General features: G+C 47.1%; 1 protein-coding gene across 1 annotated transcript in view; it reads left to right on the forward strand.

The window, feature by feature from the left end:
• The window catches only part of ANOS1 (anosmin 1), a 187382-nt gene extending 182452 nt beyond the window's left edge, over window positions 1–4930 (forward strand). Inside the window, exon 14 of the mRNA XM_077888262.1 lies at window positions 938–4930. Coding sequence (XP_077744388.1) covers window positions 938–996 — 59 coding nt within the window. The 3' untranslated portion in view covers window positions 997–4930. The remainder of the gene's footprint in view (window positions 1–937) is intronic.
• The last annotated feature ends 7761 nt before the right edge of the window (window positions 4931–12691 follow it).

Raw genomic sequence — 12691 nt, forward strand, 5'->3', positions numbered from 1 at the left:
CCTGAAAGCCTTCCTGCCCCGCGTCTCCCCGGGCTGGGTTTTGCTCAGCCTCCGTTAGCATGACCCTGTGGTTGGTGCTTCACTGCTCCCTCCCTGCAGTTTCCCTCCCCTCCCTTCCTCTGGTTTTCTGCACCTATCATGCTTTTTCCGTATCTTTCACACCATAAATACACACGAGGAAAAAAATCTGCAAACTCGTATGAGTCTCAATTATCTTAAAAATTGAGATTTTCAAATATGACGATAGAGGAAATATTTTGCTAAGGATTATTTTCTTATGGCACATATTTTCCTGTAATACATTACACGGATTTTCTTCGTAATATGACCTAAATCAATCTACTAGATTTACTGCTATGCCAAGTAAAGTCTTTAAAAAAAAATTATCACCCACTGTTTCAAAACAATGGGGCTCTGGCAGATTTTTAAATTATGTGCTTCATCTTTTTCAAGCTTACGCACATAAAGCAGTGACTAAAGGTTTACGTGTCGATAAGAAAACTGAGAAGCGAGCTCGGTTTTACACTGACACTTGCACAAACACATCCGCGCCCATAACTTCCGATGCCTAGAATTGCAACAAAACAGGCCTCACGTGGGCAAGTGTGGCGACCCCGATCTTCGTCAGGGTCGGCTGCATGCTTGCCTGGTGCTCCCCCTCTGACACCGGGATTCATGGGAGTCCCAGTGAAGTGTTCCCCTCCGCGGAGCTAGAAGGAGCTAGAAGGCCGTGGCTGGCCTGGGTCGCTGTGATGCAGGGAAGGAGCCTGTCCCGTTCCTGGGTGTGGGGGTGGGGGGGGAGCCCGATTCAGAGCAGGAGAGACGGGCTGCAGGAGGGAGGCTCGGGAGGCTCGCGGGTCTGATGCGCTCGCTCACTGCCAGGCGCTGCCTTCTGTGGCGCCACATGACTGACACGTAACGTCCTGTCCCCGCTCAGGACCGCATCTTAAGCACCGGCATCCTCCTCACTACAAGCCTTCCCCAGAAAGATACTAAACGGTTCAAAAAGATGTCTGAGAATGTACGAACGAGCAAGCTGCTTGAGCCTCCAGGTCCAGCCGCGCTGCTCCGGAGGCAGCAGGTGCCCACGCACCCTCCCTCTCCCGTGTAACCTTGTACCCTCCGTCCCTCTGCCCATCTCGACGCATGTGGAAACAGTCCCAGACGGCCCGTGGAGGTGGACGCACGCGTTCCCTGGAATGGAGGAGACGAAGACGGGGCCCATCTAGCTGGAAACCTGAATGTCCGCGGAGGAGTCTCGGTGGAATGAGTGCAGAGATGAGATCTCTCTGAATTTGGAGCCGCAAATTCTCAGAACGAATCAGTGTGACAGATACACAACTAATACACATACTAAGCATAACGTTCATCAATAAAACATTTTTAAATTAAATGATTGCTTTGATTCGCAAAATCAAATAAGATGGTGCAGTTTTTAAGGCCCGTTTACTCACATCTCTCCTAAGATGAGTTATAGCATGTGTGATTTTTTTTTAACCTCAGATCCGTAGCAGTTAACTTCCACGTACGAATGTGCGCACCTGCAGCCCCCCCGAGCCACACGCCAACACAGGCACATGAGCGTCGCGTGGGTGAGCTGTGCTTTACGAGAACCTTCCAAAGTGAATCGGCTGCCACGCACAGTCTGCCTTGGAGAAATTAGAATGCTTTTCCGGGGATACATTTGAATACTTCGTCCCATAAAATGAGAGCTTCCTGATGCGCATTCTTATTTATGTTTTCCTTTTTTCCTCCATGCAGAAAAGACCTGCTGGTATGCTTTGTTTTACCACGTCACATATTTCAAAATTTACAAAACCTCCTGCTTAACATGAGAGAATTCCAACTATTGAATATTTTGAGATCTTTCCTAAGGTTTGCCTTTTCCTCAAGTAAGCTATTTGTATGCGAGAATGTTCTCGGTGATGCAGACAAGAGGCTCCGGGTGATAGAGGACCGCTACTTCCCTGCCTTTACCGTCTCGAGTCCATTCTGCCGGACTGCTGGGCTCCCAACGACCCTTCGCGGCGTGGACACGGGTGGGAACGCATCGTCAGTGCGTGGTGCTGCTGGAAACCCACCACCGTTAGCTTAACCCAGTCTTTTCTTGAGGGAATACCCAGAGGTGTGGTTTGAAATATGCATCCATGTGTGTGTGTGTCCATACGTGTGTGTGAGATCCACACAGACACATCGCACACGCCGAGGGTGACTCACTGCGGACGTTCTCTTCACAGCTCAGCAGTGGTGCAGAGACCCGGGTCTCCTAAAGGGAAGGGCCACGTAGTTTCCCCGTCAGTGTTGACTCTGTGAGGAAACAGCAATTTATTGACATTTCAGCGTCTCAAAGGAACGGCTGCTCCCTCCTTTCGTTGTGCACCTAAGTCAATCTGGGAAGTGTTGGGGACCGTCCTCTTGGGTCGTGATGGTGGCCCCGGGCCCTTGCCCTGTGGTGGCTCCTGGAAGCGTGGGGATGTGGCGACTGCTCCTGGCAGGGACAGCTCTGGGTCCGTCGAGTCCACCGGTGTCTGAGGCGACCGCACCATACAACGGAGACGGGGTATTTGTATTATCCTGTGGATGCGTCTCTAGGAAAGGCGGCCTGGACGCGTGGATGCGCGGTAACAGGCAGTGAAACCCGCCTCCTGTGTAGCAGAGACGTAAAATGCCGATGAGCGCAATGTTCTACAGCTTCGTACCCTTCGTGACACTCGTCGGAAACGCCAGCGTGGACGTGCACGTGGCTTCCGAATGCTTTGCTGCAGCTGCTGACGCGGTCGGGACGGACTCAGCACAACGTGCTGCGACGCCCCCCACCAGCTCCCAGAGTTACGCGTTTGTCACCCAGAGAACGGGAAGCTCCCCTCGTTTCGACAGCCCGACACCTGACCCAACAGCACCGGTATCTTCGCAGAAACTATGATTTATGCCAGTGCTGCGAGCGGCATCTCAATTTCAAATTCTCAAATTCTCACAAATTAGGATGTCTAATGTTGGCTATAGCATTCTGTTTTACCTTATTTTGCCGTGAGCAAATCCAGTATTTGTGCCAGAAAATTCTTATACTGTTGTATAGTTCAAAATGCAGGAGTGTATACATAGATACGAAATATTATTAAATTATTATGTAAGTTTAATTTTATAAAGTTTAATTATATGTCTTTCGTCTGAGGAATAGACAACGAGCAAATATATTTTTAGTTTGGATGAAGGTTTTGAACTTACAAAATTGAAAGTAGCTCCTGTGAGTATCTAATTTTACTATAACAAAATTTTAATTTCATTCACATTATTGGAAGAAAAATGCTATTAATTATGGTTAAGGAAACGTGAGTTTCTTTTATGAATTTCAGTAATCCTCAATAATATGCAAATTGGCCAAGATATAATTACATTTTTTAAAAATGTTAAAAATGTGAGTGTCCTCATAAAGGGTTTACAATCTACAGGGGCTTTTTTAAAAAACATAGTTCTAGTGGCTAGGTCTCTAATATATCTTACTAAAATTAAATGCATCTCTCATAGGACAAAAAATATATTCCGTGATAATATTCACTCTTAGCAATTAAGCCCACGACAAATGCCAAGTCCTGTAATTCCCGGGGGTTAGTCACTGAGGTTGCACACGGTGTGCCTGCGCACGTGCTCCGCTGAAGGTACCGGCTCTGCGCCCTTCCAGCTGGAGCTCTGCAGGCGACTCTTGTGAGCGAGCATGTGCCCTCCCAAGTCCCTCCTTGTGTTACTCTGACGTATCGGAGACGATGAAATTGATGACAGGTAGCTCTCTGAAAAGCGTATTCAGCAAAGTTCAAGTGTAAAGCTGGGTCTGTACGCTGGGAACCTCAAAGGGCCTGTACGTGATTGTGCAGAGTGGGCCTGGTCCATGGCAGCGGGGCTGGCAGGTGCGGCCGGCAGGTGGGGTGGGGGCGGCTCACTGTGTGCAGGGAACCCCCACCCCGAATCCCAGGATGTATGTGCCCCTCAGGGGCCCGAGGCCTGGCCCCCGCCCCACCCACCACATGCCAGGAGCACTCCCCCAAGTAGTGAGAACCCACAATTCTCCACACACTGCCTACTCGCACCCGAGGTTATTGTCCCATCTCCCTTCCCCCCGCTTGAGAATCCCGCCCCGGACAGGCAGCGATCTGTACTAAACACGTGAGAATGTGCCGACTTAAGGCACCCCTTCCCGGGAACTGAGGAACAGCTGCAAACTTAGACATCGAAGCCCTGCGTTGTGTCTCTTGTGTCCACTGAAAGACCTGAATTTTGCCGTGTGTCCGTATGACGCAGGTACGAATACTTTCTCCTTCCTGTGAGTCCACGTCACTTGTGGTAGTGCCCTTCCTTCCGCCTCGTGCCGTGGATTTACTAATGAAGTTTACCCATTCCCACGATTGCAAATAGCTCTAAATCTTATTAAACAAACCTTCCCATTGTAACCAGAACACAGAGGCTAAGTATCTGTTGCATGTACTTATAATTCACTTAAGATAATAAATGCATAAAGATGGTGACTCTTCCCTATGGTTCTGCATGGCCAGACTCCGTTTCTTACCTCTACTGAATATTTTAGCAAGTTACACAATTTACAGAGTGATTAACAGAGGTCTGTTTGTAAAGGTATTATTATTCCTTTCCTTAATTATTCCGTAGTGTGCAGATAACAGAGCAGCCACCTTCTCATCCAAGTGGCCTACGGAGATCATGTCTCTTCTCCTGGTCATTTCAAGTCTATATTTATTTATGTATGTAATAAAAAAAAGTGATTTGTGTGTGCGTCTGTCATGTTATTTAGAGAGAAGTAATCTTGTAAAAAAACATTTTGTAAAAACAAAAAAGTATTGTAAATAGCCTGATATTCTGTGACTCATTATTTTCATGTTAGAGTTTGTACATACTGATCGGTAATAAAGTATCCTTAAACCTGCCCAATGGACTAGACTCATTTATTTATTAAAAAAAAGAAAGAAACCAATTTTATTTTTCCATTTTTTCCCTGTGTTCCCAGGGAGATAGAAAAAGTCAGCATGAACGGAATTTGAGGTGTGGTCAGTGTCACCCACCGCTCTTCATGCTAATGAAAGTTTTGTGGTTTGACAATCAACCCTTGAGAGTTGTTCCATCATATTTACTTATGGCTGGTGTTTCTGGCTCTTTGGTAGAATTTTCTGAAAGACTTCTTATTTATTTATTTATTTATTTATTTATTTATTTATTTATTTATTTAGAGAATCCCAAGCAGACTTCCCACTGAGCTCAGAGCCTGAATTGATATACAACCTCCTGGCCCTCGCCAGTGGCGGGAGAGTCATGTCTTCGTGTGCCCTGTAAATCATTCCTGTGACCTTCCAAAGCAAGGTCAACAACAGTGGTGCCAGAGGAGGAAGTATTCTGTTCTTGACCTTGGGTGGGAGGGTCCTGGGCTCTACTGTCAGGCTCCCCAGCGCAGTGGCCAATATCGGATGATGCCAACCCTAAAGATGGTGGCTGTGGCCACCCCACCAGCCTGAGTCCTCATGCCAGCTGCCTGAGCCACTGTCACCCAGTGAAGTGACCTCAGCCCAGACTCCTCCCGCCTTCAATGCGCCCACTCCCCGGGGCCCTGGTCCACTCCATAGTCTGACACTTCACTATCAGCGGTGTGGCCGCCATGCCTCCAACTGGTTCTTCCCTCCTCATCCTCCACCCTCCCAAGCACTCCTTCAAAACACTTCAAACCTAGCTCCTTGTCCAAGTCTTTTCCTCCACGAGCTACACTGTGGGGTCTACACATTGTTAGGGTCAGTGGAACCCCACGTCACAGACTCCAACCCCAACAAATATTTTTTCATATTGTTTGCTTTGGGGAGAGACTTTCACACAGCTTAGGGGTCTTAGGAACATGACTTTGTTACAACTTGGACAAGACCTTTACTCAGTCCACCAGCTAACAGAACAGGTCACGTCAGGAGAGGTAGGTGCGGGTGATGGAGGAAACCTTACACAGTAGGGACTGGGTCCCTTCTTGTGCCCTAGCACGTGGACACTGCCTGTCCCTTCCATGCCTCGGCTTTCCAATTCCAAGCAAGGATTTCGCCACTTCGTGGTTACTTGGAAGTTGGGTTGACCGTGTAGGGGTGCTCCGAAAACTCCAAAGAGTGTATGTGTGCGCGTGCACGCGTGTGTCTGGATTTGCCAGGTGACGGGGCTGGAACGTCAGTCCCAACGCAGAGCCCATCGTGCCTCAAGGCCTGGCCGTATCTGCTCTGGGCCCTTCCCACATCTCAGGAGTGACACTGGGCTGCGGGGCTCGATGGGGAGACTCGGCGGCTCGAGTGACGTCTTCACAGTGACAGGATCTCAGCCAGGTGATACCGTCAGGAGCTCACGAAACCAGATGATGAGTGAAAACAATCAGAATTCAGAGGTGACGGGCAGGTGGGCGCAGGAGTGCTTGACGACGCGTGACACCGCCCAGGCTTGTCCGCATAGCAGTTAGGGTCCCATGTCCGACTCTGATGCCACCCGCGCCTTAGCCTGAGGATGGGCCCACGCTGGCGGTGATGCCCCGGGGCGTCATGTGCGACGTCGCACCCCAAAGCAGGTGAGTGAGAGCGGTGTCTGGGCCCAGCTGTCACTGTACCACCGGGTGGTATCACACTTCGATGGAAACCCACGCCCTCAGGGCCATCAATCTCTTTGGCAGAAGTCCTCTTTCCTTTTTTTTTTTTTTGTTTTTTTTTAGTAAATTGTAGATCTGCATGCGATTGTAAGAAATAATAGACATTGCCAGCATTGACCTTTGTCCAGTTCTACCAACGGTGACATTTTCCATAAACGACAGTCCAACAGCAGCGGCTGGAAGTGGGCATCGGTACCAGCCACAGAGCGTCCTCTCACCTCCCTGGCTCTACCTGCACACGTGACACAACTGTATGTGATTGTAGGGTGTGTGCACGTGCCAGTGTGTTTGAAGCACAACATCTCAAAGACACCCTTACTTAAATTAATTTTGAGGAAGTATTGTGTATTTTTGCACATTTCCCTGAGGCCGAATGCCATTTGCCTTATGCTGACTTTAAGGATACGGCCGCAGGAACGATCAGCTCCATGTGCGCTCCACGCTGCCTCGAACTGCAGTCCATGGATCGTATTCTGAAGTGGCTACACGTCTGGCAAGTTTGTCCAAGAAAACCTGCCTTGTCCGATGAAACTAAATTTAAGTGTGATTAAGATCTGTAGATTTGCAAAGTCATTCCACGGACTAACAGTAATCCGGGTGCATAGCTGTGGCCCAGAGTGGCTGTGAGGAAGGAAGAAAAGGAAAGTGACCCTCGTTATTCTTTAGAATGGTAAGCGCTGCCCAAGGAGGGACGAGATTGCAGTTTCAGATCCACGTACCACTTAGACTGAGTTTTGAATGATCCCCTCTGGTTCTTAGCATGACCCCGGGTCACTTGCTCCCCAAACTGGCTGCCGACTAGATCCCCCGGGGAGCTCTGAAGAAGGCCAGTGTCTCGGGCGCCTTCAGATCTGGGGTGAAGCGCGGACAACAGGGCTGCTCGAAAGCATCCCCAGCTAATTCCAGAATGCGCCTGGTGCGGAGAAGCCTCTTCTGCGACGGGGGGATAGGAGTGAATGATAAATGGCATAAGCATTCCTGCTCACAGGGCAAGGACCTCAGCGTCACACTGAAGCATCACCTTCCCACTGCGCCACAGTGAGGTTTCCTCGGCGTACTTTATGCTTCCCTGCGTGACACACAGACACGGGCACAGTGGGCGTGCTTGTGAACACAGGCGTGTAGACACATGTAGGTACGCACAGACGTCACACACTCAGTCCTCTGGGAATTTATCGTGGGGAATACGGATAAAACACGGGTAGTCAAACACAGCGCGGACATCCTAGCGTGTTGTCAGTGGCGATTACCGTCTTTCCTGGCCCGGTGAAATGGCTTTCCGAGGCGCAGCTTGCAGTGATTTACATGTAGTCACAGAGCCAATTAGAATCGATCTGTCACTGCACGTCCAGCAGATTGTGAGCGATCCAAAACGGATTCTGATTGACCTTTTTGTCCAGTATCTCCTTCCTCGTCTCAAACGACGACCCATCAAATGCAGCTGGGATCACTAGGAATAATGGAAGCCACCCTCATTCCTTTGTTGACCCTCTGGGGCCCTCTGGGGCTCCCACTGGGTCGATCACAAGGCCCTCTCCGGGGTTTACGAGGGAAGCAGCTTCTGGGACTCAGCCCTAGAGCCAACACTTACTGAGGGCCAGCTCACAGTCGGTACCTGGCTGCCTGTGCTCCTTGCACGAGCTCATTCACATCTGCGACCATCCTAAGAGGGATGGTAGGTAGCATCCTAACACTGAGGAGAGTGAGACACAAGTTGTTATGTCAGCCCAAGATGAGGTAGCTGGCGAGTGACAAAGTCTGAAGATGAAGCCAGGCCATGAGGATCAGGCCTGGGTCCTTGTGCTCAACCACCAAAGTCTCCTGCCTGCCAGCCTGTCCTCCATAAGCTCAAGTTACAAAAGGAACGATGTAGAACGTGGCAAGTAGGACGATCCTAAGCTCCCCTTGTCCCACAGATTCGACTATATGACACGTCATATAGTAAATATGGGTAAATAACCCAGAAAGTGACCTAAAGACTCTCCACAACTAAGAGAAGAGGCCACATCAAAGAGGGTAGGAAGGGTGGAAATGCATTCAGGAATGAAACTGGTCCACAGGACTATCTGCAGTTGAGGTGTGGGGTGGGGGGACACTGAGGCACAGAGAAGGCAGAGGAGCAGAAGCCACAGCATGCACCCCAGCATGGGAGACCCACATGTGGGAAACAAATCCCCATTACATTTGGCTTCGAAAACCAGAGGAGCTTGACTCTTACTTTCTTTCCTTTGATGATTTTAAAGAGAGAGAGAGAGGGAGCGTGAGTAGCGGGAGCTGCAGGCAGAGGGAGAGGGAGAGGCAGGCTCCCCACTGAGCAGGGAGCCCAACGTGGGGCTTGATCCCAGGACCCTGAGATCATGACCTGAGCCGAAGGCAGGCACTTCACCGCCTGAGCCACCAGGCACCCCGAATTCTCACATTCTGATGATGAGTGGGACTTAAACACCTGGAACTTTACACATCCGCCAGGTGGGCTCTGGGAGAGCTGGAGGGCAACAGGAAACTCTGTCTCTGCCCATAAATAGGCAACACAACAAACAACACTGTTGAGTAGAACACAGAAGCAGCAGTTTGACAAACACCTGCAGGATACGGGAGGGAGATGTGTTTACTCTCAGAGCATAAGACAGAAGGGCACAGATCGTTGGGAGACTTCTCCAAGAACAAAGGAGCCGGTGGGCACCATTCCCACCACTAAACCAGCCCTACGAGAAATGTTAAAGGTGTAGTCTTGAATGGATAGGAAAGGCCGTTAGCAGTAGGAAAGTAGGTGCATGAATGCAGTAAAATTAAGGATATCTATAAAAATCAGTCAAGGGATTCACAAAACAAAAGGATAGAAACTGTGACATCACATGGGTGTCTGGGTGGCTCAGTCAGTTGCGTGTCTGACTCTTTATTTTGGCTCAGGTCATGATCTCAGGGTTGTGAGATCGACCCCGGCACTGGGCATGATGCCTGTTTAGGATTCTCTCTCTTCGTCTCCCTTGGCCCCTCCTCTCCCCCTACTCCCACTCTCTCTCTCAAAAAAATAAAAAATTAAAAAATAATAAAAATAAAATTTTAAAGTGTGACGCCATATACTTAAAACATGGAGGGTAGGACCACAGAATGGGTATAAACATAAGCAACCACCTACATAATGTAGGCTGCTATATGCTCAAGATGTTATCTATAAAGCTAAGGGTAATCACAAATCGAAAACCACTAACAGATACACAAAAAATAAAAAGAAATGAATCCACAAGTGTCACTACAGAAAGCCAATAACTGTGAGAGAAGAGAGCAAGAAAAGAAAGGGACACCGAAAACTATAAAAACAACCATAAGGCAATTTTTTAAAAATGCAAAAACTATCATAAATAATCTCACCTTACAACTAAAGGAGTTAGATAAAGAACAAAGAAAACCCAAAGCCAACAGAAGGAAGAAAATAATAAGGATTACAGCAAAAATAAACAAAATAGAAACTAAGAAAACAACAAGAAGAAGAACCATAGGCCAATATCTCAGGATTTCTGATAAACATAGGATGCAAAAGTCCTCAACAAAATATTAGCAACAAAATCTACTCTGCCTCTCTCTGTCTCTCATTAATAAATAAATAAAATCTTAAAAACAAAAGGTGTGTGTGTGTGGGGGGGGGCGATCCCTGGATGGCTCGGCAGTTTAGCGCCTGCCTTCAGCCCAGGGTGTGATCCTGGAGTCCCGGGATCAAGTCCCACGTCGGGCTCCCTGCATGGAGCCTACTTCTCCCCCTGCCTGTGTCTCTGCCTCTCTCTCTCTCTCTCTCTCTCTCTCTCATGAATAAATAAAATCTTAAAAAAAAAAAACAAAGCAAAAAAGCAAAAATAAAATATTAGCAACAAAATCCAACAATACATTAAAAATTTTGTTCACCATGCCCAAGTGGGATTTATTCCTGAGATTCAAGAGAGGTTCAATATTCACAAATTAATCATATAAAAACAAAGGAAGTATAAAAACCTTATGATCATTTCAATAGCTGTAGAAAAAGCATTTGACAAAATACAACATCCATTTAGGATAAAACCAGTAGGTTTAGAGGGAACACACCTCAACATAATAAAAGTCATCTATGAAAAACATAGCTAACGTTACACTCAATGGTGAAGAACTGAGAGCTTTTCTCCTAAGATCAGGAACAAGACAAGGATGTCCACTCTCACTATTTTTATTCGACAAAGTACTGGAAGTCCTAGCCACTGCACTCAGACAGGAAAAAGAAATAAAAGGTATCTAGATTGGTAAGGAAGAAGTGAAAAAAATTTTTAAGATGATTTATTTGAGAGAGACAGAAAGAGATCAAGAGAGGGAAAGCAAGGGATCCCTAGGTGGCTCAGCTGTGCCTGCCTTTGGCCCAGGGCGTGATCCTGGAGACCTGGGATCGAGTCCCGTGTCGGGCTCCCTGGGTGGAGCCTGCTTCTCCCTCTGCCTGTGTCTCTGCCTCTCTCTCTCTCTCTCTCTCTCTGTCTTTCATGTAAATAATTTTTTTAAAAAAATCTTTAAAAAGGGGGGAGCATCCCAGGTGGCTCAGCAGTTTAGTGCCACCTTCGGCCCAGGGCGTGATCCTGGAGATCTGGGATCGAGTCCCACGTCAGGCTCTCTGCATCTCTCTGTGTCTCTCATGGATAAATAAATAAAATCTTTAAAAATAAGTAAATAAACAAGAGGGAGAGCACAAGGTGGGGAGGAGGAGCAGAGAGAGAGAGAGAGAATCCCTAGCAGACTCCCCACTGAGCGCAGAGCCTGATGCAGGGCTTGATCTAGCGGCCCTGAGATCATAACCTGAGCCAAAATCAAGAGTCGGTTGTGTAACGAACTGAGCCACCTCGGTGCTCAAGGAAAAAGTAAAACTTTCACTCTCTGCAGATGACATGATACTATACAGAGAAAACTCTAAAGAATCCTCCAATAAAATACTAGAAGTAATGAAAGAATTCAGTAACGTTGCATGATTCAAACTCAATATACAGAAATCCATTTCATTTCTCTACATTAATAATGAAGGAGCAGAAAGAGAAATCATGAAAACATTCCCATTTGCAGTTGCATCAAAAATATAAAATACCTAGGAATAAACTTAAGCCAGGAAGTGATGGTTTGTACTCTAAAAACTATAAAACACTGATTAAAGAAATTGAAGATGACACAAACAAATGGAAAGATATTCCACGCTCACGGACTGGAAGAACAAATACTATTAAAATAGCCATACTACCCAAAGCAATCTGCAGATTTAATGAAAATCCTATCAGAATACCAGCAGCATTTTTCAGAGTTCAAACAATCTTAGGATTTTTATGAAACCACAAAAGACCCTGAATTGCCAAAGCCATCTTGAAAAAGAACAGGGGCACCTGGGTGGCTCAGTCAGTGGAGCGTTGGCCTTCAGCTCAGGTCATGATCCCAGGGTCCTGGGAGTGAGCTCTGCCCTGGGCTCCCTGCCCAGCAGGGAGTCTGCTTCTCCCTCTCCTTCTGCTGCTCCCCCTTCTTGTGCTCTCTCTTTCTCTGTCAAATAAATAAAATCTTAAAAAAAAAAAAAAAGGAACAAACCAGGTGGAATCACAATCCCAGATTTCAAGTATTTTATGAAGCTGTAGTAACCATAACAATGTGATACTAGCACAGACACAGATGCACAGATCAGCAGAATAGAACAGAGAGCCCAGAAATAAACCGACAATTATATAGTCATTAATCTTTGACAAAAGAGACAAAAACGTGCAATGGGAAAAAGACAATCTCTTCAACAAATGTTGTTGGAAAACTGCACAGCTACATGCAGAAGAATGAATAAGACCTTATAACCCACACAAAATACACTCAAAGTGGATTAAGAATCTAAATATAAGATCTGAAACTGTAAAACTCCATGAACAGAGCACAGGCAATAATCTTTCTGACACGGGCTGCAGCAGCATATTTCTAGAAATAGTGTCCTGAGGCAAGGGAAACAAAAGCAAAAATAAACTATTGGGACAACATCAAAATAGAAATCTTCTG

Source organism: Canis aureus, chromosome X (genome assembly GCF_053574225.1).
Source record: "Canis aureus isolate CA01 chromosome X, VMU_Caureus_v.1.0, whole genome shotgun sequence".
Classification (NCBI taxonomy): domain Eukaryota; kingdom Metazoa; phylum Chordata; class Mammalia; order Carnivora; family Canidae; genus Canis; species Canis aureus.